This window comes from Mesoplodon densirostris, chromosome 17, assembly GCF_025265405.1.
Source record: "Mesoplodon densirostris isolate mMesDen1 chromosome 17, mMesDen1 primary haplotype, whole genome shotgun sequence".
NCBI classification, from domain to species: domain Eukaryota; kingdom Metazoa; phylum Chordata; class Mammalia; order Artiodactyla; family Ziphiidae; genus Mesoplodon; species Mesoplodon densirostris.
In genome coordinates, this window is record NC_082677.1 from 50,655,709 (window position 1) to 50,681,577 (window position 25,869).

At 38.6% G+C, this 25,869-nt stretch overlaps 1 protein-coding gene across 7 annotated transcripts in view; it reads left to right on the top strand.

The window, feature by feature from the left end:
* Window positions 1-25,869, top strand: part of SCEL (sciellin) — a 136,255-nt gene that overhangs the window by 69,717 nt on the left and 40,669 nt on the right. For 6 of the 7 annotated variants that reach the window (XM_060079861.1, XM_060079862.1, XM_060079860.1 and 3 more), the window contains 7 exons: window positions 8,092-8,136; window positions 9,750-9,809; window positions 16,987-17,046; window positions 18,218-18,277; window positions 19,449-19,508; window positions 23,843-23,902; window positions 24,950-25,009. In XM_060079861.1, the coding sequence (XP_059935844.1) occupies window positions 8,092-8,136; window positions 9,750-9,809; window positions 16,987-17,046; window positions 18,218-18,277; window positions 19,449-19,508; window positions 23,843-23,902; window positions 24,950-25,009 (405 nt within the window). The remainder of the gene's footprint in view (window positions 1-8,091; window positions 8,137-9,749; window positions 9,810-16,986; window positions 17,047-18,217; window positions 18,278-19,448; window positions 19,509-23,842; window positions 23,903-24,949; window positions 25,010-25,869) is intronic. The other variant, XM_060079863.1, reaches the window with a different exon arrangement.

Here is a 25,869-nt window from a genome sequence, read left to right on the forward strand (position 1 = left end):
AGGATTTTTGCATCTATGTTCATCAGTGATATTGGTCTGTAGTTTTCTTTCTTTGTGACATACTTGTCTGGTTTTGGTATCAAGGTGATGGGGGCCTCGTAGAATGAGTTTGGGAGTGTTCCTCCCTCTGCTCTATTTTGGAAGAGTTTGAGAAGGATAGGTGTTAGCTCTTCTGTAAATGTTTGATAGAATTCGCCTGTGAAGCCATCTGGTCCTGGGCTTTTGTTTGTTGGAAGATTTTTAATCACAGTTTCAATTTCAGTGCTTGAGATTGGTCTATTCATATTTTCTATTTCTTCCTGGTTCAGTCTCGGAAGGTTGTGCTCTTCTAAGAATGTGTCCACTTCTTCCAGGTTGTCCATTTTATTGGCATAGAGTTGCTTGTAGTAATCTCTCATGATCTTTTGTATTTCTGCAGTGTCAGTTGTTACTTCTCCTTTTTCATTTCTAATTCTGTTGATTTGAGTCTTCTCCCTTTTTTTCTTGATGCATATGGCTGATGGTTTATCAATTTTGTTTATCTTCTCAAAGAACCAGCTTTTTAGTTTTATTGATCTTTGCTATCATTTCCTTCATTTCCTTTTCATTTATTTCTGATCTGATCTTTATGGTTTCTTTCCTTCTGCTAGCTTTGGATTTGTTTTGTTCTTCTTTCTCTAATTGCTTTAGGTGTAAGTTTAGGTTATTTATTCGAGATGTTTCTTGTTTTTTGAGGTAGGATTGTACTGCCGTAAACTTCCCTCATAGAACTGCTTTTGCTGCATCCCATAGGTTTTGGGTTGTCGTGTTTTCATTGTCATTTGTCTCTAGGTACTTTCTGATTTCCTCTTTCATTCCTTCAGTGATCTCTTGGTTATTTAGTAACGTATTGTTTAGCCTTCATGTGCTTGTGTTTTCTACTTTTTTCCCCCCTGTAACTGATTTCTAATCTCACAGCATTTTGGTCAGAAAGGATACTTGATACGATTTCAGTTTTGTTAAATTTACCAAGGCTTGATTGTGACCCAAGATATGATCTATCCTAGAGAATGTTCCCTGAGCACTTGAGAATAAAGAGTGTTCTGTTGTTTTTGGATGAAATGTGGTATAAATATCAATTAAGTCCATCTTGTTTAATGTATCATTTAAAGCTTGTTTTTACTTATTTATTTTCATTTTGGATGATCTGTACATTGGTGAAAGTGGGGTGTTGAAGTCCCCTACTATTATTGCATTACTGGCAATTTCCCCTTTTGTGGCTGTTAGTATTTGCCTTATGTGTTGAGGTGCTCCTATGTTGGGTGCATAAATATTTACAACTGTTATATCTTCTTCTTGGATTGATCCCTTGATCATTATGTAGTATCCTTCTTTGTCTCTTGTAATAGTATAGTCTATATTTTAAAGTTTTTTTTGTCTGATATGAGAATTGCTACTCCAGCTTTCTTTTGATTTCCATTTGCATGGAATATCTTTTTCCATCCCCTCACTTTCAGTCTGTATGTGTCACTACGTCTGAAGTGGGTGTCTTGTAAACAGCATATATATGGGTCTTGTTTTTGCATCCATTCAGCCAGTCTATGTCTTTTGGTTGGAGCATTTATTCCATTTACCTTTAAGGAATTATTGATATGTATGTTCCTATTACCATTTTCTTAATTGTGTTCGGTTTGTTATTTTAGGTCTTTTCCTTCTCTTGTGTTTCCTGCCTAGAGAAGTTCCTTTAGTATTTGTTGTAAAGCTGGTTTGGTGGTGCTGAATTCTCTTAGCTTTTTCTTGTCTATAAATGTTTTAATTTCTCAGTCGAATCTGAATCCTAGCTGGGTAGAGTAATCTTGACTGTAGGTTTTTCCCTTTCATCACTTTAAATATGTCCTGCCACACCCTTCTGTGTTGCAGAGTTTCTGCTGAAAGATCAGCTGTTTACCTTTTGGGGATTCCCTTGTATAATATTTGTTGTTTTGCCCTTGCTGTGTTTAATATTTTTTCTTTGTATTTAATTTTTGATAATTTGATTAATATGTGCCTTGGTGTGTTTCTCCTTGGATTTATCCTGTGTGGGACTCTCTGCTCCTCCTGGACTTATTGACTATTTCGTTTCACATATTACAGAAGTTGTCAACTATAATCTCTTCAAATATTTTCTCAGTCCCTTTCTTTTTCTCTTCTTCTTCTGGGACCCCTATAATTCGAATGTCAGTGCATTTAATGTTGTTCCAGAACTCTCTCAGACTGTCCTCAATTCTTTTCATTCTTTTTTCTTTATTCTGCTCTGCTGTAGTTATTTCCACTATTTTATCTTCCAGGTCACTTATCCATTCCTCAGCCCCAGTTATTCTGCTATTGACTCCTTCCAGAGAATTTTTAATTTCATTTATTGTGTTGTTCCTCATTGTTTGTTTGCTCTTTAGTTCTTCTAGGTCCTTGTTAAATGTTTCTTATATTTTCTCCCTCTGTTTCCAAGATTTTGGATCATCTTTACTATCATTACTCTGAATTATTTTTCTGGTAGACTGCCTATTTCCTCTTCATTTGTTTGGTCTGGTGGGTTTTTACCTTGCTCCTTCATCTGTTGTGTATTTCTCTGTCTTCTCATTTTGCTTAACTTACTGTGTTTGGGGTCTCCTTTTCACAGGCTGCAAGTTTGTAGTTCCCGTTGTTTTTGGTGTCTGCCCCCAGTGGGTAAGGTTGGTTCAGTGGGTTGTGTAGGATTCCTGGTGCAGGGGACTGGTGCCTGTTTTCTGGTGGTTGAGGCTGGATCTTGTCTTTCTGGTGGGCAGGAACGTGTCCGGTGGTGTGTTTTGGGGTGTCTGTGAACTTAGTATGATTTTAGGCAGCCTCTCTGCTAATGGGTGGGGTTATTTTCCTGTCTTGCTAGTCACTTGGCATGGGGCATCCAGCAGTGGTTGTTGAGTGGAGCTGGGTCTTAGCATTGAGATGGAGATCTCTGGGAGAGCTCTCCCTTATTGATATTACACGGGGTCAAGAGGTCACTGTTTGACCAATGTCCTGAACTCGGCTCTCCCACCTCGGAGGCTCAGGCCTGACACCCGGCCGGAGCATCAAGACCCTGTCAGCCGCACAGCTCAGAAGAAAAGGGAGAAAAAAAAGGAAAAAAGAAAATAATTAAAATAAATTTTTTTAATTATTAAAATAAAAAAATTAAAAGGTAATAAAAAAAGGAAAAGAAATGAGCAACCAAACCAATAAACAATTCCACCAATGATAACAAGCACTAAAAACTATTAAAAAAAAAAAAAAGGACAGATAGAACCCTAGGACAAATGGTAAAAGAAAACCTATACAGAGAAAATCACACAAAGAAGCAAACATATACACACTCACAAAAAGAGAAAAAGGAAAAAATATATATATATAAAATAAAGGAAGAGAGCAACCAAATCAATAAACATATCTACCAATTATAGTAAGCTCTTAATACTAAACTGAGATAAACATAAAACCAGAAAAAAATTAGATGCAGAAAGCAAACCCCAAGTCTACAGTTGCCCCCAAAGTCCACCTCCTCAATTTGGGATGATTCGTTGTCTATTCAGGTATTCCACAGATGCAGCATACATCTGGTTGACTGTGGAGATTTAATCCGCCGCTCCTGAGGCTGCTAGGAGAGATTTCCCTTTCTCTTCTTTGTTCGCACAGCTCCTGGGGCTCAGCTTTGGATTTGGCCCCACCTCTGCGTGTAGGTCGCCTGAGGGCATCTGTTCTTCGCTCAGACAGGAAGGGGTTAAAGGAGCAGCTGATTCAGCGGCTCTGGCTCACTCAGCCTGGGGGGAGGCAGGGGTACGGAGTGCGGGGCGAGCCTGCGGCGGCAGAGGCCGGCATGACGTTGCACCAGCCCGAGGCGTGCCGTGCGTTGTCCCGTGGAAGTTGTCCCTGGATCCCGGGACCCTGGCAGTGGTGGGCTGCACGGGCGCCCGGGAGGGAGGTGTGGAGAGTGACCTGTGCTCGCACACAGGCTTCTTGGTGGCGGCAGCAGCAGCCTTAGTGTCTCATGCCCGTCTCTGGGGTCCGCGCTGTTAGCCGCAGCTCGCGCCCGTCTCTGGAGCTCCTTTAAGCGGCGCTCTTAATCCCCTCTCCTCACACTCCAGGAAACAAAGAGGCAAGAAAAAGTCTCTTGTCTCTTCGGCAGCTCCAGACTTTTTCCCAGACTCCCTCCCAGCTAGCTGTGGCGCACTAGCCCCCTTCAGGCTGTGTTCACGCAGCCAACCCCAGTCCTCTCCCTGGGATCCGACCTCTGAAGCCCGAGCCTCTGCTCCCAGCCCCTCCCGCCCCGGCGGGTGAGCACAGAAGCCTCCCAGGCTGGTGGGTGCTGGTCGGCACCGATCCTCTGTGTGGGAGTCTCTCCGCTTTGCCCTCCGCATCCCTGTTGCTGCGCTCTCCTCCGCGGCTCCGAAGCTTCCCCCCCTCCACCACCCGCAGTCTCCGCCCGTGAAGGGGCTCCTAGTGTGTGGAAACCTTTCCTCCTTCACAGCTCCCTCCCACTGGTGCGGGTCCCGTTCCTATTCTTTGGTCTCTGTTTTTTCTTTTTTCTTTTGCCCTACCCAGGTACATGGGGAGTTTCTTGCCTTTTGGGAGGTCTGAGGTCTTCTGCCAGCGTTCAGTAGGTGTTCAGTAGGAGTTGTTCCACATGTAGATGTATTTTTGATGTATATGTGGGGAGGAAGGTGATCTCCATGTCTTACTCCTCCGCCATCTTGAAGGTCCCCCCAGAATCATTTTTGATTCTTTCATGTCTTGACCCCTTTGTGTAGTATTAGGCACATATGGATTAAATGTCTAAAATGCCCTGCACACCCCTAGAACCTCACCCCAGTTCAAACAGTCATTGATTCCATCACAGGTTATCAGAATAGGTATCCAGATTGACTTACACTCCTCATCTCTCCCCCCAGTAGACCATTACTACCCATCACTGCCAGAGTTTTCTTTCTATGATTCTGCTGGAAAAGTCACTCCACCTGGCTCCCCATTGCCTGTTCAATTACGTATAGCCTCATTCAATGCTTTTGTTAACCTGTCTCCAACCTAACATTCCTTAGCAATTTCTGACTTCACCCTTACATTTATCCTACATGCAGTACCAAATCTAATCACTTCCTTTCTGTAGTTTCCGGAGCCTCTGCCTTTGTTTATACCATTCCATCCACATGGTGGTCTTTTCCAACCTCATGGCCACCATATCCATCCATCCAAGTCCTACCCATTTTTCAAGATCCAGATCACATACCATCTCCTCTGTGAAGTCTTCTCTGAGTGATCCAGTGAGATGTGACTTCTGCCTCTCTAAGCTATTAGAGCCCTATTATTCATATTATATAACAACTAATCATATTTGGTATAGTTTCATGGTATTTATGTAAATGTCTCATCTTTGTTAACTCTTTAATCTCTTAGAGCAGATATTTTGTCTTACCATCTATCATCTGCAAAGTCTGACACAATGTTTTGTGCAAAGTAGAAGTGTTTATATAGTAGATAATGGTAAAACAATGATGAGCAGTGAGAAAACCCTGAGTATAAACATTCCATAGTTTAAATCCTGTGCCTACAAAATTTTTCCTTGTTTAATGGAATTTAGCAGTGCTAAGAATGTTATTAGGAGTGCAGTCTCAGTCAAAGAACTGAAGAAAAGAAACAGAAGTGACACTTAGCTCTTTGCTGCAAACTCATGGACAAAGTAGTAGCTCTAGATCCAGACAGAGATAGTCGAAAGTATCCTGAATGTTTTCATTTCTTTGTTGTCTAAGTGCCTAGATCTCTAATTTTATTTAATTATTTTTGTTTGAGGTAATATTTTATTTTTAATAGGGATTGGACAGTTTTTTGGACTGGATAGATTTTTGGTGGGTGTTTAAGGGAGAGATAGCTGAGCGATGCTGAGGGGCACTTATGGTTTGGCGCAAGTCAAACAAAAACAGTGAGAGCTGCAGTTAGTTTAACTTTCCTGTCCCCTCTCCCTCACCAGGAGGCACGAATCCCACAGCCAGATACGTTCTTCATGGGGAGAAGCTGTTGCTTTGATGTGGGCCAGGGGAAATGTCTTTTGCATCGATAGCTGAGAATCGTTACTGTGGACTGTCTAGAGGGATGAGATATAGCTTTATTTATCTTATTGCTTTGTAATACTCCTTTGAAAAATGAACTCTTACTCCTATCTGACTAAGAGCATTTAATTTATTGTAAATGCAATGGTGAAATTTAATATCCAAAGCTTTCATCAATTTAAGGCCATTTTGAAAGCTCAACTCCTTTTTTCAGAATGCAGCCCCCATTTCACTTAATTTCCCACAGAGTGTCTTCTCATGATTTATGTTAATTTTCTCGTGGAAGCCCAAATCCTGATCTCATCATTGTGACTCACCAGTCAGAAAGGTCTAGGGCTAAAATTTAGAGTTTGTTCTTTCCCTTGGGGACATGGAACAGATTTGTAGCCTCAGTGTTGGAAGGTAGAATTTCAAATAAGAAATGACAATGCAGCATTGTGTCAGGGCACTGGGTAGTGTTTGTCCCACACAAGGATAGAATGTTAATCCATTTTTTGTCAGGGTCAGCAACTTTCATATTTCTATATTTATTCTCAGCCTTCAATTCTTCCATTGAATATGCAATATTACTTGAAACGATTCATCTCTGTGATGGCTGTTGATTGAATGAGTTTTTCAGATCCCGGAGAGAACTGTTCCAGTAGTTATTCTGGTGATCTTCTATGCCAGACATCTTCTAAGCACATTACTGACTCAATGACCATAGCTCTCTAAGGCTGAGCCGAAGTCTTGGTGCCTCTAAATTCAGTTTAAAAAGTAAATATAATGAGCATTTTTAAATGAAAAAATTAATATTGACTGGAAACTGTTTACTATAATTACCAAAATTAATTGAGAGTTTATGACATGCCAGGTATAATCCTAATCACTTTCTATTCATTAACTTATTGGTTCTTTTCTGAGGTAGGTACAATTAGTATTCTTATTTTACAGATGAAAAAAATTGAGGGAGCAAGAGGTTAGGTAACTCACCCAGAGTCATCAACTAATAAGTGGTGAATCCCTGACTAGAATCCAGGTATCCCTGACTTGGGAACCTGAATGTCTAACCACCAAGTTACTTGGCCTCATGGCCTCCTGGTCAACATCAGTGATGACTTGAGAAGAAAGAGGAACATTCAGGAAGTGTGGAAAATGTGTGAGGCTAGAGCAGGAAGAAGGGAAAACCAAGACTTGTGAACTGGAAAACTGGGTGGGGAAGGCAAGAGAAATGGGAGTGAAGTGGGTGGATAGAAGGGTTGAGGAGAGGATATGTTGTGAGGAGCAAACAGGAACGAAAAACCACTGTGGCTGCCTTCCTTGGGGAGAGGGCTGAGCTCCTGTGGTTCTAAGGAATATTCCAGATCCCAGGGGGTTAACTTAAACAAGTAGCTCCTGAAGAAGCAGTCAGTAGAGTCTTTACAGTTCACAAGTATGGAAACAGGAGAGCAAGTGTAGCTAAACTGTAATAAGGGAGAGTAGAATTCAATAAAAAAGCCAGACTTATTGATAAATGAGTGTTTTCCAATAGCTGCTTTGTGCAAGTACATTATGCAAAGATAGAATCTATAATTAGTCAACATACCTGTATTTGTTGATTCAAGTAAAACCTGTATTAAGCATCTACTGTGTGAAAAACCCTGTATTAAACACTGAAGAGGATCCAATATAAAATACATTTCGAAATTTTAAGTGGTGTGGTGTGTGTATGTGTGTGTGTGTGTGTCTCTTTGTACACTAGTATTGGTAGAAGCAAGGACATTAACATGAAACAAGTGTATGATTACTATATTACAAAGTATAGCAATATAGGTACCGTAAAGGAGATACAAAAATCCGCAACGCTGCAAGGCTTCCAAAAATGTAGGGGACTCTATTCAGTTAAAGGACTGGGAAAGATTTCTTGGCGAAAGGGTTGTTTGAGGAGAGCTTTGAAAGATAGAGAGGATTTTCGTGGATGATAAATGTGAGACATACGTTGAACTTCAGAGGACTCAGAAATAGTTGTTTTAAGCTGAATCTGTCCCCAGATTTTACTAATGTAAGATATTCTTTTCTCTCCCCAAAGTGAAGAATTAGATAATCTCATCAAAATGAACAAAAGCTTGAACAGGTAAGATTTAAAAACATCTATTTTTTCGCTTTATTACTGAATTTGCTTTGTTATTTTTCAGTATTTGAGCATGAGGACCCATATACTGGGCTAGTCAAAAGTGTCCTACAGGGACTTCCCTGGTGGTCCAGTGGTTAAGAGTCTACCTTCCAGTGCAGGGGACGTGGGTTCGATCCCTGGTCGGGGAAGCAAGATCCCACATGCTGCGGGGCAACTGAGCCCCTGCGCCACAACTAAGACCCAATGCAGCCAAATAATAAAATTTAAAAAAAATTAAAAAAAAAAAAAGTGTCCTACAAATCTTGAATAAAAAGCTTGCAGAAATCGTTTCATCATTATTATAAATGGTTATTACAATTTAAAGACACTAATATTGAAGTGTCTTTGATTTTCACACACCAGTGTTTAGTAAGGCAGTTATAAAAATAACCACATTTCTCTTCCTGAAATACTAATATATTAGTATGTAAACAGTTTGGTTTGGTCACTGAATGCTTGTAGTTGAACCACTACAAAAACCACTCATTTTCTTAGTTAACATTATCTCCTTATTATGAGTCATTTGTAATTGCATAACTTAAAGATCATATTAATTGAGGTTTGTGTTAGAGGTCTGTGCAATTTTAGTTCTCTCTCTGTTACTTGGCACACTTCCATACAAAACGGGCGGGGACCAAAGTGAAGAAGAAACAAAGCAAATGATAGTTTTCTCATCTATAAAGAGAGGAGGCATTAGATTAAGAATCAGACTTCATGGCCTACTGGGACCAGGCAGGGATAGATGAGTGAAGGAGCTGGCTCTGTAACGTAGAGGGAGCACCCTGTCAGGGAGAGCCCAGCTGTTTAGCAGCTCCAGCTGATGTTGCCACGTGAGAATTTGAGCCTAAAGTTGCAGGACACTTTCAGGAGATCCTGAAACTCCAGGTGTCTACATGTCATGGCCAGCTTTGTAAATCTTGGTCCACATAAAAAACAAAAACACTCCATGAACCCAAACAACACATCCATGAACCTATTACAGCTTGTAGATCCCCAGTCTGTATCTTGTCTTGTCTTTTCTTTAAGGTCCACTGCAATTCAAATTTTGGGTCTAGGAAGATACCTGTTTGGAATAAAGTGATTTCAAGAATTGTAGCTCATCTTTCCTAACCACCTTTTTTTCCTGTCTTAGATGTAAACTGGTCTATGTTTTTATGAGTTAAGTATCCATTATTAGCACTGATGAGACTTTTTGTTCAGTACATTTAAAGAAATCAGGGTATTGATGGTCTCTTTAGAGCAAATCTTAAGGCAGAGCCAACAGAGAAAATGTAAGTGCGTCTGTCTCTAACCTGAAAATATGATCTCCCAGATTGCTTGTTTTATTCTTTCAGACATTATTAGCTGGAAGGGAGTTATGTCCTCTGGCATAAAAATGTACTAGCAGATGGGGCAGTGTACTCAGTATTGTACATTTAGTTCGGACATGATTGCCCGGAAGGATTTCTGCTGCTCTATTCAGTAAGAGTAAATGAGCAATTCATGAAGAATTTTTACGTATCTGACCTTTCAAGATACCACACAATTTTATTTCAATATGCAGTCTTTTATTTGAATTTCTTTGTGTTTTATAGACCCAAAAGCCCTGAAAATCTCATTGTTGTGAATACACGGACAGACAAAGATGGCAAAGGGTAAGATGTGATTGAGACTCATACAGGCTTCTTTGATTGAGTCCTAAACTGTATGCCATTTCCTGGGGGAGACCCCCTGCTCAATACAAAAGTCAGACAGGCTGGTGGAAGAGGCACTTTATCAGGGTCAGGAGATGGGTGGGTGTCTTGGTACTGGCTCTGCCACCAACATCAATCTGGGTGACCCTGGACAAATGTCTTAACCTCTGGAGACCTCTGTTTCCTCAGTCCATAAAATGAAGGGTATGATCTAGATGGTCTCTAAGTTCCCTTTTACATCTAAAAGTGAAAGAAATCAAACTGACCATTACAAGTAGTGAACAGTAGGCTGGTTTATGAACTAAATATGTTCACTATAAGACATTTTGATGCTGGGAGCATAGCCCCTCACCACTGAAGTCTTTCTAAGGGACTAAGGCATTTTTCAGTTGGAATCTTGATTGAGTCACTTCATATATATATCACTCAGATACACTTGTAAACATCTCAAGGTCAAAAGCAATGCTTTTATTTATTTTGTATCATAAAAAAGATTAATTAATGATCAGTAACCATTAATTTAAAGAGCATTTAAAGAGGTTAACTTATAGTTCTAGACTGACACTGATATACTAGAAAATGAATTACTACTGACATTATTTTTCATGTTGAAAGAAATCAAACTTTTGACAGTTTCATTAAAGAAAATCCCAGAACAGTCAAGAATGACAAAGGATAAAGATTTCTGAGGTCCCTACTGCTTTTTCTCCAGATTGGCTGTTTACCTTGTATTCAGTGTCTCAATAGATTTGCCTTTTCCTAACATGATGATTATTTCTATTGTCCTGGTTGTCTTTAAAAACCATTGATCTGTGCCAAGCTGTGCACAGATGGGTATTCTAGCATTCCAAGTCAAACTCGGTGGTATGCCTTCTTAACCCTCTCTGATGTAGAACACAACAAAGTCTATATAACGAAAAGTGTGGGCAATCACAAACTCCATTCAGACACTGAACACTTATTAACAACATATTACTATAATGTGAATGTGCATACATTATTACAGGTGATTTTTTTTTCCAAATGGGGAACAGATGAAGAGGGAAAGCAGTCAGTTCTCTGTAAGTGGTTGTATGAGCTTTACAGGACAAGATGAGATTTCAGATTTTTTAAGAAATGAACTTCGGAAAATGAAACTAAACATCCTCTAAGAAGGAATCAATAGCAGAATAACTGGGGCAGAGGAACAGATAAGTGACCTGGAAGATAAAGTAGTGGAAATAACTACCACAGAGCAGAATAAAGAAAAAGAATGAAAAGAATTGAGGACAGCCTCAGAGATCTCTGGGACAACATTAAACACAACAACATTCAAATTATAGGGATCCCAGAAGAAGAAAAAAAGAGAGGGACTGAGAAAATATTTAAAGACATTGTAGTTGAAAACTTCCCTAATATGGGAAAGGAAATAGTCAATCAAATCCAGGAAGCACAGAGAGTCCCATACTGGATAAATCCAAAGAGAAACACGCCAAGCTACATATTAATCAAACGATTAAAAATTAAATACAAAGAACAAATATTAAAAGAAGCAAGGGAAAAACAAAAATAACATACAAGGGAATCCCCATAAAGTTAACAGCTGATCTTTCAGCAGAAACTCTGCAACCCCGAAGGGATTGGCAGGACATATTTAAAGTGATGAAAGGGAAAAACCTACAACCAAGATTACTCTACCCAACAAGGATCTCATTCAGATTCAATGGAGAAATTAAAACCTTCACAGACAAGCAAAAGCTAAGAGAATTCAGCACCACCAAACCAGCTTTACAACAAATACTAAAGTAACTTCTCTAGGCCGGAAACATAAAAGAAGGAAAAGACCTACAATAAAAAACCCAAAACAATTAAGAAAACGGTAATAGGAACATACATATTGATAATTACCTAAAATGTAAATGGATTAAATGCTCCAACCAAAAGACATAGACTGGCTGAATGGATACAAAAACAAGACCCATATATATGCTGTCTACAAGAGACACACTTCAGACCTAGGGACACAAACAGACTAAAGTGAGGGGATGAAAATGATACTCCATGCAAATGGAAATAAAAAGAAAGCCGGAGTAGTAATTCTCATAGCAGGCAAAATAGACTTTAAAAAAAGACTATTACAAGAGACAAAGATGGACACTACATAATGATCAAGGGGTGAATCCAAGAAGAACATATAACAATTGTAAATATTTATGCACCCAACATAGGAGCACCAAAATACATAAGGCAAATGCTAACAACCATAAAAGGGGAAATCAGCAGTAACACAATCATAGTATGGGACTTAACACACCACTTTCACCAATGGACAGGTCATCCAAAATGAAAATAAATAAGGAAACACAAGCTTTAAATGATGCATTAAACAAGATGGACTTAATTGGTATTTACAGGACATTCCATCCAAAAGCAACTGAATACACTTTCTTCTCAAGTGCTTATGGAACATTCTCCAGGATAGATCAAGCCTTGGTAAATTTTAAAAAACTCATATCATATCAAGTATCTTTTCTGACAACAGTGCTATGAGACAAGATATCAATTACAGGAAAAAAACTGTAAAAAATACAAACACATGGAGGCTAAGTAATACACTACTTAATAACCAAGAGATCACTGAAGAAATCAAAGAGGAAATCAAAAAATACCTAGAAACAAATGACAATGGAGACACGACGACCCAAAACCTATGGGATGCAGCAAAAGCAGTTCTATGAGGGAAGTTTATAGCAATACAATCCTACCTCAAGAAACAAGAAACATCTCAAATAAACAACCTAACCTTACAGCTAAAGCAATTAGAGAGAGAAGAGCAAAAGAAAACCCAAAGTTAGCAGAAGGAAGGAAATCATAAAGATCAGATGAGAAATAAATGAAAAAGAAATGAAGGAAACGATAGCAAAGATCAATAAAACTAAAAGCTGGTTCTTTGAGAAGATAAACAAAATTGATAAACCATTAGCCAGACTCATCAAGAATAAAAGAGAGAAGACTCAAGTCAACAGAGTTAGAAATGAAAAAGGAGACTTAACAACTGACACTGCAGAAATACAAAGGATCATGAAAGATTACTACAAGCAACTATATGCCAATAAAATGGACAACCTGGAAGAAATCAATAAATTCTTAAAAAAGCACAAACTTCCAAGACTGAACCAGGAAGAAATAGAAAATATAAACAGACCAATCACAGCACTGAAATTGAGACTGTGATTAAAAATCTTCCAACAAACAAAAGCCTAGGACCAGATGGCTTCGCAGGTGAATTCTATCAAACATTTACAGAAGAGCTAACACCTATCCTTCTCAAATTCTTCCAAAATAGAGCAGAGGGAGGAACACTCCCAAACTCATTCTACGAGGACACCGTCACCCTGATACCAAGACCAGACAAAGATGTTACCAAAAAAAGAAAACTATAGGCCAATATCACTGAAGAACATAGATGCTAAAATCCTCAACAAAATACTAGCAAACAGAATCCAACAGCACATTAAAAGGATCATACACCATGATCAAGTGGGGTCTATCTCAGGAATGCAATAATTCTTCAACACACGCAAGTCAATCAATGTGATACACCATATTAACAAATTGAAGGAGAAAAGCCATATGATCATCTCAATAGATGCAGAGAAAGCTTTCGACAAAATTCAACACCCATTTATGATAAAAACCCTGCAGAAAGTAGGCATAGAGGGAACTTACCTCCACGTAATAAAGGCCATATGTGACAAACCCACAGCCAACATTGTTTGCAATGGTAAAAAACTGAAACCATTTCCACTAAGCTCAGGAACAAGACAAGGTTGCCCACTCTCACCACTATTATTCAACATAGTTTTGGAAGTCCTAGCCACAGCACTCAGAGAAGAAAAAGAAATAAAAGTAATCCAAATTAGAAAAGAAGAAGTAAAACTGTCACTGTTTGCAGATGACATGATACTTTAGATAGAGAATCATAAAGATGCTACCAGAAAAACTACAGGAGCCAATCAATGAATTTGGTAAAGTAGCAGGATACAAAATTAATGCACAAAAATCTCTTTCATTCCTATACACTAATGATGAAAAATCTGAAAGTGAAATTAAGGAAACACTCCCATTCACCACTGCAACAAAAAGAATAAAATACCTAGGAATAAACTTACCTAAGGAGACAAAAGACCTGTATGTAGAAAACTATAAGACTCTGATGAAAGAAATTAAAGATGATACAAACAGATGGAGAGATATACCATGTTCTTGGATTGGAAGAATCAAAATTGTGAAAATGACTATACTACCCAAAGTAATCTACAGATTCAATGCAATCCCTATCAAGCTACCAATGGCATTTTTCACAGAACTACAACAAAAAATTGCACAATGTGTATGGAAACACAAAATACCCTGTATAGCCAAAGCAATCTTGAGAAAGAAAAACAGAGCTGGAGGAATCAGGCTCCCTGACTTCAGACTATACTGCAAAGCTACAGTAATCAAGACAGTATAGTACTGGCACAAAAACAGAAATATAGATCAATGGAACAGGATAGAAGGCCCAGAGATAAACCCACACACATATGGTCACCTTATCTTTGATAAAGGAGGCAAGAGTATGCAATGGAGAAAGGACAGCCTCTTCAATAAGTGGTGCTGGGAAAACTGGACAACTACATGTAAAAGAATGAAATAAGAACACTCCCTAACACCATACACAAAAATAAATTCAAAATGGATTAAAGACCTAAATTTAAGGCCAGACACAATCAACTCCTCATAGGAAAACATAGGCAGAACACTCTATGACATAAACCACAGCAAGATCCTTTTTGACCCACCTCCTAGAGAAATGGAAATGAAAACAATAATAAACAAATGGGACTTAATGAAACTTAAAAGCTTTTGCAAAGCAAAGGAAACCATAAACAAGATGAAAAGACAACCCTCAGAATGGGAGAAAATATTTGCAAATGAAGCAACTGCCAAAGGATTAATCTCCAAAATATACAAGCAGCTCTTGCAGTTCAATATCAAAAAAACAAACAACCCAATCCAAAAACGGACAGAGGCTTAAATAGACATTCTCCAAAGAAGATATACAGATTGCCAACAAACACATGAAAAGATGCTCAACATCACTAATCATTAGAGAAATGCAAATCAAAACTATAATGAGGTATCACCTCACACCAGTCAGAATGGGCATCATCACAAAATCTACAAACAATAAATGCTGGAGAGGGTGTGGAGAAAAGGGAACCCTCTTGCACTGTTGGTGGGAATGTAAACTGATACAGCCACTATGGAGAACAGTATGGAGGTTCCTTAAAAAACTAAAAATAGGGGGCCTCCCTGGTGGCGCAGTGGTTGAGAGTCCGCCTGCCGATGCAGGGGATACGGGTTCGTGCCCCGGTCTGGGAGGATCCCATATGCTGCGGAGCGGCTGGGCCCGTGAGCCATGGCCGCTGGGCCTGCGCGTCCGGAGCCTGTGCTCCGCAACGGGAGAGGCCACAACAGTGAGAGGCCCGCATACAGCAAAAAGAAAAAAAAAAAAAACTAAAAATAGAACTACCATATGACCCAGCAATCCCACTACTGGGCATATACCTTGAGAAAACCATAATTCAAAAAGAGTCATGTACCACAATGTTCATTGCAGCTCTATTTACAATAGCCAGGACATGGAAACAACCTAAGTGTCCATCGACAGATGAATGGATAAAGAAGATGTGGCAGATATATACAGTGGGATATTACTCGGCCATAAAAAGAAACGAAATTGAGTTATTTGTAGTGAGGTGGATGGACCTAGAGACTGTCATACAGAGTGAAGTAAGTTAGGAGAAAAATAAATATCGTATGCTAACACATATATATGGAATCTAAAAAAAAACAATAAAATGATTCTGAAGAACCTAGGGACAGGACAGGAATAAAGACACAGCCGTAGAGAATGGACTTGAGGACACGGGGAGGGGGAAGGGTAAGCTGGGACAAAGTGAGAGAGTGGCATGGATATATATACACTACCAAATGTAAAATAGATAGCTAGTGGGAAGCAGACGCATAGCACAGGGAGATTAGCTCTGTGCTTTGTGACCACCTAGAGGGGTGGGATAGGGAGGGTGGGAGGGAGATGCAAGAGGGAGGAGATATGGGGATATATGTATATGTATAGGATTCACTTTGTTATAAAGCAGAAACTAACACACCATTGTAAAGCAATTATACTCCAATAAAGATGTTAAAAATAATATTAATTAATTAAAAGATAAATAAATGAAGTTTGGAAAGTTCCATACAAGTGCTGGAAATTAGGAAAAGTGGGATGAACACCCCAAGTCAATCGTGTGGGCTAGGAAGGAGGAGAAAAGTGACGGGGGTTGTAAGCTGGTATAACTTGGTAGCAGCTGGGCTTTGATGCAGAAATGATGGGTCTCTTTGGTATGGTAGGGAGAACCCACAGTTTCTTTTCCTTCTTCCCTGCCTGTCTCCCTTCCTTCTTCCTTACACAGAAAGAACCTCAAATGTCACCAGTCTTATCACAGTGAAAAACAGAGACAGATGAAAATGGTATTGAACAACTGGGGGATTTAGAGAGATTAGCTTTCATATTCCCTAATTGTTTTAAGCTATTGGCATGTGGAAGTCTTATTGGTTGTGGTCAACTCATATAAAGTACTGGGGTCATCAAAGAGTTATTTCTACCTTTCCCAGGTTACTTTTTATTAAAAATGACTTGTCTAAGTCTTCAAAATGTTTAGATTTAAAATGTTGATCATCTGATTTCCACCCTTGATGTGAATGATTTTCATGTTTAAGGAAGACAATATCTCAACACATGTATTAAAGTTAGTTTCTCACCAACCCACCCTCAAAGGACAAAGAAAGCAAAAGCCGAGATGTGGGGGGAACTTCTACGTTTAAATTGATTTAATCGTAACTGAGTAATGGTTGGGTCCTCACTGAAGGATAGTTAGCATATCAGCATTTGGCATGAGAAGAGCCACTTGAATTAAATATTTCTAAAGACTTCTGATGTTTCAGGTACTGATAATGTCTTACTGCTGTTGTGAAAAATCTACTGTTGAATCTCTCTCTCTCTTTCTCTCTCCGTTGCTGTGCTCTCCCTGCCCCTTCCAATGTTATAAAGAAACCAAGGCCTTGGAAGTCTTATTAAAGTTAATGAAAGGACTGACAAAAACGAGAAAGGGTAAGTAAAGCTCCTAACATAATGGGGCTCTCTTTTTTCATGTTAGATTTTTACACCTTGTTGGAAACGGGAGTGTTATGCTTTCCTCTGTCACAGTTAAACTGTTGCACTTTGGGGCCTATCAGAGATAGTAGTCAAAGAATATGATGAGGGGCTTCCCTGGTGGCGCAGTGGTTCAGAGTCTGCCTGCCGAGGCAGGGGACACGGGTTCGTGCCCCGATCTGGGGAGATCCCACATGCCACGGGGTGGCTGGGCCCGTGAGCCATGGCTGCTGAGCCTGCGCGTCCGGAGCCTGTGCTCTGCAGCGGGAGAGGCCGCAGCAGTGAGAGGCCCGCATACCGCAAAAAAAAAGAAAAGAAAAAAAAGAATATGATGAATCCTGTTTCCATAAGACCACATGCTTGAGTTGAACTGAAGTCAGTGCAGGAAAACTTACTGCATAATCTCTTATTCTATATTTTCTTAAATAATTTAAAAAATGAGACAAATTTTCTATTTAAATTAAGAAATAGAAAGGACAAAATTGCAACGTTAGAGGTGTGTTGGCGAAGATTTTTTAAACTGATTCAAACCAAGTACTACTGTGGAAATTAAAAAAGATAAGCTAAGGGATAATTATATTGAAGTTTCTCTGGTCAGTTGGCCCTGGAAACATCTGACATCCTTTCAGGGACATTCTTATTTATATGGTTTTCAGAAAAAATTGAATGCAAGTTAATTGACATAAGGTCTCCATGTTTTTTCCAAAGAATCCAAGATCTCAAAACGGTTATCAAAGCAAATGCTAGGACAGATCAGACTAGCAGAGGGTGAGAACTGCTTTGATGTTTCTAAATCTTGCTTATTTTCTACTGGGTTAATTGTGTGATCTTCTCAGTATACTGAAGGGGGTCACATCTTTGAGTTTGGCTTCTCTCTTCTGTGTCTGAACTCTACTGCCCTGAGCTTTACTTTGAAGAGTCTATCTAAATTTAAATTTACCTAGAGCCCAATAGAATCCTAGAGATTAACTTAACTATATTATTGATAGGTAACTTTCATAACAAAAATGAGTTTAATACCAGTATAATAATCGTCTCCAAAAGCTTGAATTAATCATCAATAATATGGAATGTGTATATAAAAAAATACTGTGGGAATACTTTGAAACTGATCTAAATTTTTTTTAAGAGGTGAAGACCTTGATAATGTTATCAAAGTGAATCCCAAAGAAAGTGAAAACACCACTGGGTAAGACTGATTAGTATCTTTAAATCTGATTTCTGTAAGTGACAATAAGATAAAATGATTTGGCATTTTAACTTTAGAAATATGTTTTACTGGCATGGAATTGGATAATAATGACAGGCCACATGACCTTTCCTCTTTGCTCCCAAAAAAATTGCTTATTTTTGAAGAATTGCCCCAATGTTTAATAGTAAGTTGCCTTTTCTCCCAGATTTTGATTTGGTTTTAGGGGTGACTTACTGAATTGAATTTCTTTGCATCTAAAGAAAGCACAATCTTGATAATATTTTAAAAGTGGATCTCCAAAATTACAAAGATAGCCAAGACTGAGTCTTGACTAAAACTACTGAAAATCAACTTCTTTGAGGACGGTGGTCTCAGAAGGCAGCCCAGGGGAGGGGCTGGGCAGATACACACACTGGGAGGAAGAACATCCCACCACTTCTCTTCTTCAGGGCTATGTTGACAAGGCAGCAGTACTCAATCACGATACCTCTGCCATCCTCTACTGCCCCCTTTGGGTTCGGACTATGCCCCTTTTGATATTACTCAGTGCATTTTAATGGAGGTGACATGTGTCTCCCCAAGAAGTGTCATTAATTTTCCTACCATGTAAGGTATTTTTTCTTGCTCTTATAATTCACCATAATCTAATTATATTTTAAAAGGGGGAATGGTTGTGTTTATATGAAGACATATATTTTTTAAATTATTTTTCATATTGTTAAACTATTATCATCTTCTACATTATTCTTATTATTAAAAACAGAATAGACAATTATATCTGATTTGTTAGATGGAAATTTACATTCTATCTGGTTCCAGTATAGAACTTTATCTAACTCAACATTACTTCAGTGCCACCCATCTGGGGTGTTCTAACAAGATGTATCTGAGGGCAAAGCTGATTTTGTTAAATAACAAGTTTCACGTATACTTAAGCATTTTGAGAACAAAACAAAAACATCATATGTTTCTTGTTGGTAAATTAGGAAACTTAAATGGTCTTCAGCTCAAGATGTAAGAGAAGAATTTTCATTTGCATTTAGAGCTTTAAAAATTACATTGATAGAGAACATGTATACTTACCACTTCTTAATTTTGCCATTCATTGTTCACTTGATTAGTGTTTTATTTTAATGACATTCATTAAAACTCATTTCCTTATTCAAAGGAAACAAGACCTCAATGGGCTTATTAAAGAGAATCCTGAAACAAATAAAAATATCAAGAGGTGAGTAATTTAAAGCTTTTTATTTCTCCTTTGGCATTTATAAACACATTGGAATTCTGAGTGCTTGCATTCAGGAGAGCAAATTGAAATTCAAACTGAACTGAACTCTTTTTTTCCAAATACATCATATTTAGCAATTCTATATGAGTGATACACAGAAGTGACCTCTTGCATTTTATTCTCAGGTGACATTTGCTATAAGGTAGATTTTGAGAAATTAAATGGGAATTTGACTACCCTTCTCTACTATTTATTTCTTTGTGTGTAAGTGTATGTGTGTGTGTGTGAGTCTGTATGTGTATGTGCATGTGTAAATAGTGTGTTATGTATAAATGTGTGTATATATTAGTGTATATGTATAAGTGTGTTGGTATAAGTGTATGTGTGTGTATTAATCAGGGTTCTCCAGAGAAACAGAACAATAGAATATAGAGAGAGAGCGAGAGAAAGAGAGATTTATTATAAGGAATTGGCACATGCCCTTCTGGAGGCTGAGAAGTCTCAAGACCTATAGTTGGCAAGCTGGAGACCCAAGAGAGACAAAAGTAGTTCCAGTTCAAGTTTGAGGACAAAGAGAGCCCATGGTTAAGTTCCAGTCCAAGGGCAAGAGAACAAGGTCTTAGGTCAAGCAGTCAGGCAGGCAAAGTCTCTTCTTAACTCAGCATTTGGTTCTATTCAGTCTTTCAGCTGCTTGGCTATGGCACACCCATGTTAGGGACGGCCATCTGCTTTACTCAGTCTACAGATTCACATGTTAATCTCATCCCCAAACACTCACAGACACACCTGGAATAATATTTGACCAAATATCTGGGCACTCTGTGGCCCAGTCAAACTGACACATGAAATTAACCATCACAATGTATATATATATATATAAATGTATGTGTGTATGTATAAGTAGTGTGTGTGTATGTGTATGTGTATATATGCATAAATAGCATATATAAACAAGTGTATGTCTGTGGGAGTGTAAGTAGTGTTTGTGGATGTGTTTATGTACAAACTGTGTGTGTACATGTGTACTATGTTTGTGTGTAGTGTGGGTATGTGTATATAGTGCAGTGTATGTTTAAAGATGAAGAGCTTAACAAAGTGTACCTTATAAACGAGTTACCCTACCCATGAATTGTCAAGTAAATCTGGAAAGCTTATGTCCTCTTGCTTCCTTTTTTATTTTTAAAAAACAGATGGAACACATCTGAAACTGAGCTTGTTGGCGTGTTGCTGAAAAGTATACCAAATAATTCCATGTGGTTTCTTTTGAACTCCTTTCCATTCCATTCACTCAGTACATGTTATTATGCGTTGATTCTAAAATGTGTCACTGATGCCTGCAGGCCCTGTCAGCAGAGCCTGGCTGGCTGAAAGCTGGTGTGTGCTGTCAGGCCATCCTGTTCTCAGCAGCACAGTGTGGTTGCAGACCCAGTGACCCTATGAGTTGCAGACGTGTACAATTTTACAACCGGCAGACTGAGAAGAGAGCACTGACTGACTTCCTTGGCTACCTGGGTATTTCAGGGAGGTAACTTGAGGTTGGGAGCAGGGAGTCTAAAAGACCCGGGTTCAAATTCTGGCTCTGTCACTTGCTAGCTGTGTCCCCATGCTTCAGTTTACTCACCTACAAAATAGGGAACATAATACTGTCATGCCTGGCACATAGTAGATATGAATAGTTTTAGCAATAATAAAGATTCACATGAATTATGCTTTCTTAATAATTTAGATACTGTTCAAATATTTAATTTACTTTGACTCTCCAAGAAAAATTCATGTTTTTCCTTTCTAATTTTTATTAGAAAGAGTATTTCAAATCATCACCTATTGTTTTTCATAGGTTGGGGTATGCGTGTGTGTGTGCCTATGTGTACACATGTGTATACACACATGCAAATGTGTGCATCCATGTGTGTATGCTTGTGTGTGCATTCATGTGTGTATGCCTACATGTGTGATTGCATACGGGTGTGTATGCAAACAAGTGAAAATGTGTGTTTGATTGTGTACATGTGTACACATGCTTGTGTGTGCCTAAATATATGTGTGAGTATATCCGTGTGCTTTTGTGTGTATATGAGTACCTATGTTCATGGTTGTGTATGTGTGTGCTTCCTGGGACCTTTTAGGGACAGTAGTCATCTTTTTTTTTTTTTTTTTTTTTCTTTTTTTGCGGTATGCGGGCCTCTCACTGTTGTGGCCTCTCCCGTTGCGGAGCACAGGCTCCGGATGCGCAGGCCCAGCGGCCATGGCTCACGGGCCCAGCCACTCCGCGGCATATGGGATCCTCCCAGACCGGGGCACAAACCCGTATCCCCTGCATCGGCAGGCGGACTCTTAACCACTGCGCCACCAGGGAGGCCCTCATCTTTTTTTTTTCCTTTACCAAGCATAATTAAATTCTGTAGATCTCTTAAAAGAAAAATAAGATCATCTCCCTCCCTTATTAAAAACTTTCAATGTTCTTTTATTTCAGGTAGAATAAAGTTCTAAACTTTAGCGATGGCCTTTCACATGTTCAGTAAAGTCCAGCCAAACTGATCTTTTTTCTATTCCAGGCTCACTTCTGCCTTAACACTTCTGTGTATGCTGTTCCCACTTGGGGAAGCTCTATTCCCATATTGTCACCTTCTCAAAGAGATCGTTTCTGACCATTGAATATAATTAAGTCACCACCCCCTCCTTCAACCCCAGCATTGCAGGCACCAGGCACTCTTTTTTACTTTCTTCATAGCATATATTATTATCTGGAAATCTGGCATTCATTTATACATTTGATTGCATATTGCCTGCCTCTCATCAAGTTAGAATGGAAGCTTCTTGAGGGCTAAGCCCGTCTGTATTGTTCACAGCTATCCCATAACTTGGGGCCCCTAGTAGGCTTTCCATAACTATTTGTGGATTGAAAGAATGCATAAATATTGAAGACATATACACTATGAGGCATTGCTTCCCACAGTTGAGCTCAAAATATTATTTTACATTACTACATTAAATAGCACACTCTTCTTTATTGACTATATGAACTTTAAAATTTAGGAAACCTTATACTGATATCTGCTCTATTTAATATATTTAAAGAGATCAAGGTCTTGACAACACAACCAACACAAATATTACAAGGGAGGATTTGCAGTGCTTAATGTTATGGGGTTTCTTTCTGAGTACGCAAATCTAGAAGCAGAGTCCTGGGAATTTTTTTTTCTCAGTCACTGGCATTCAAATTCTACATATTTCATTCAGGCATCAAGGGGTTAAAAAAATCAGCAAAGGGTATTGGTGTAGAATGGTTGTCTCTTTCAGGGTTAATAATTTCATTATTTGCATGAAAAAGGATCCAATTTTTTATTGCTGCTTTTAGCAGGGATGTACACATTCTCAGACATCTGCATACAAGTAAAAACTTGAGTCAATGTCTAGCTGCTTCCAAATATCTATACCTTTGATGTTGCATTGACGCAACCTCAGAGATTTCATGATCAATCTTAGCAGGGCCACAGGGCATGGGGATCCAGGGTGTAAAAGTGCCTTCTGTGGACGTTCTTTACCCATGTGGTATCCTCTGTAGATCAGAGGCACTTTGGCTGGCACTCTGAATGTGGAAAACACATGTAGAAGCAATAGGAAAAGCAAAATTCCATTAAAATCAGAAGCAGATATACTAAAGGGTAATCATAAATTACTGACGTGTTTTCACTGACTACACAGAGTTTTATATTATAGTAAATATAGCTTACATTTCAGGACTTTATAGATTTTAATCTTCCTATTTGTTGCCAACACAACTAGTCAAAATTTGTAGTTTTAACACACAGTTATAAGTACCAGCAGCAGATACCAGATTTGTGTATCATGGACTTTAACAAATTGGTATACTTATCTAAATCCAGTGTTTAAATAGAAAATCTGCTAATGAATGTCAATTTTACAAAAATATGTGTTCTCCAAAGTTCAGAAGTCCCAGAGCATGTTGGAAGTTGATGGGTAGAGTTGTGTCTTGTGGAATGTTCCGTGAAATGTGTATACAGACTGTTACAAAATATGTTTAGTGCACCTGGAAAAGGCTAAGAGCATAGCATTCAATGAATCAAAATAGAGCCCTAGTTCAGTATTTGCTAGTGGCCCTAATGGCTCCAAGATTAAAATATTGTGTCACTGAGTCTCAATGTGTTTCAGAGATATATAAATCCCTACATACTTCTGCGTACCTTTAACAATCTTCAACTCTTTGGCATGATCTCAGTGAGTGTTTATACTGTTCCTGAGTTTTAATGAATAGTTTTATCAACCTGGTTCTAGTCTATCATTAACCTCATCACGTTTTTTATGCTTTAAAGGGGCCAGAGCCTTGACAATCTCATCAAAGTGACCCCTGAAGTAAACAGAAGTAACCCAGGGTGAGGATTATATCATACCTTTCTTCCTTCCCATCAATTTGTGCATCAAATTCTGCATCAATTTGTGGCTCTCATTAGAGAAGCTATGCTGAAAAATCTGTGGAGTCAGAAAGTCTGAGCTCCATTACTTACTGGCTGGGTGCCTTGGAGCAAGTCCCTCGAACACTGAGCTGAGGCTTCTTTAGTTATAAAATGAGGGTCATAATGTCTGTTCCACCTTTGTCATTTGATTATTAAGGATCAAGTACAATAATAGATATAAAATCCCTTTAAAGCAAAAAGGCACTACAAATGGAAATTATTAACAAAATATAGTTTAATTATAGCTGTAGCATTGTGTAGAATACTGAAAGGGGCTGGCCAGGTGAGAGTTTTGGGCAAATAGTTCCAGAATTGATCTTTTTAACTCAATCTTGCCCTAATTTTATGGTTTTATTTTGATTGTAAATGGGAAACTGAGCTAGTATACCAATGATTTGTATGGAGGTCAAAATTTTTACTCTTTTTTTTTTTTTTTTTTTTTGCGGTACGCGGGCCTCTCACTGTTGTGGCCTCTCCTGTTGCGGAGCACAGGCTCTGGACGCGCAGGCTCAGCAGCCATGGCTCACGGGCTTAGCCGCTCCACGGCACGTGGGATCTTCCCGGACCGGGGCACGAACCCGTGTCCCCTGCATCAGCAGGCGGACTCTCAACCACTGCGCCACCAGGGAAGCCCGGCTTATTAATTTTTTAATACTATTTCATTGGACTGATGTGAGGATTAAATCATATAAATCACGTAAATCACTTAGAACAGTGCCTGGCACATCATGAATTTTCTGAAACCATTAATTATTGTTCATTATTTCTATGCAGTTATAGTTAGGTCCAAATATATATTTTCAGAGTCAACACTGAAAAACTCCAACCCCTTGAGATGATATCTGTTTTAATAAATATTTTATAGTAAAGTATTTCTATAATAAAAATTTCTCCATTTTAATAAATATTTGAAACCACTTGATGTAAGTTGACCATTTCTCTGATCATTTCTTCCATGTTTTAAAGAGGCCAAAGTCTTGACAATCTCATCAAAGTGTCTCCAGAAACAAACAGAGCTAACCAAGGGTGAGGTTTATGGAACTTATTTCTCCATTTTCTTCTATTCAACCTCGAAAATATGATAAAACTCATTGTCCCATCACAGAGACAGCCGATGATGGGACCCAAAATCAATACCTCTATGTCAGAAACCTAGTCTTCAAATTCTTATTCAGGGCTCCCTGGTTGTGGATATTTGTGGAGGAATTCCTTAAAATATGGGAATAATCTCTTATCAGTGTGGGATTTGTGTTCCATGCTTGGGATTTCCTCAAAATGAATCGAGTTTCCCCCGGGATGAAATATCTTCCCCAAACAATTTCTTAGACATAAGCAGCCTAAGAGAAGGTTTTCATGTGAAGAAAATTCTCCTTCCTTTATCCTTCATCATTTTTTTGCCTCTTCTCTTATGTTTACACTCAAACAATTCCTGAAGTTGGGAGGTTATTTTTTAAAATTATACTTAGTTTATTGAAATAATAAAGAATACAAAGAATGACATTTGTCTTTTATAGAGAGAGTTTTCTTTAAGGTACATCGTGTTGAGTAAACAAAGAGATGTAAAAAAATCACGAATCTATAAATATATTTTGTTATGCTAGTTTGAATGCGAGTTAAATATAAAAGATACCAAGGTATATATTTTCTTTCTGACAGATATTCTATCTTACTTGGTCTATAGGAATTCCATTTTTGCAGTAGGTAAATGTCATTTAAAGTTTATTAGACTAGATCAGGAGTCAGAAACTTTTGTTTAAAGGGCTAGGTAGTAAATATTTCAGGTTTGGGGGACCAAAAGAGTCTCTATTTTAACTAGTCAACTAGCAACCATTGATAATACATCGTAAAGGAATGGGCATGGCTGTGTTCCAATAAAACTTTACTTA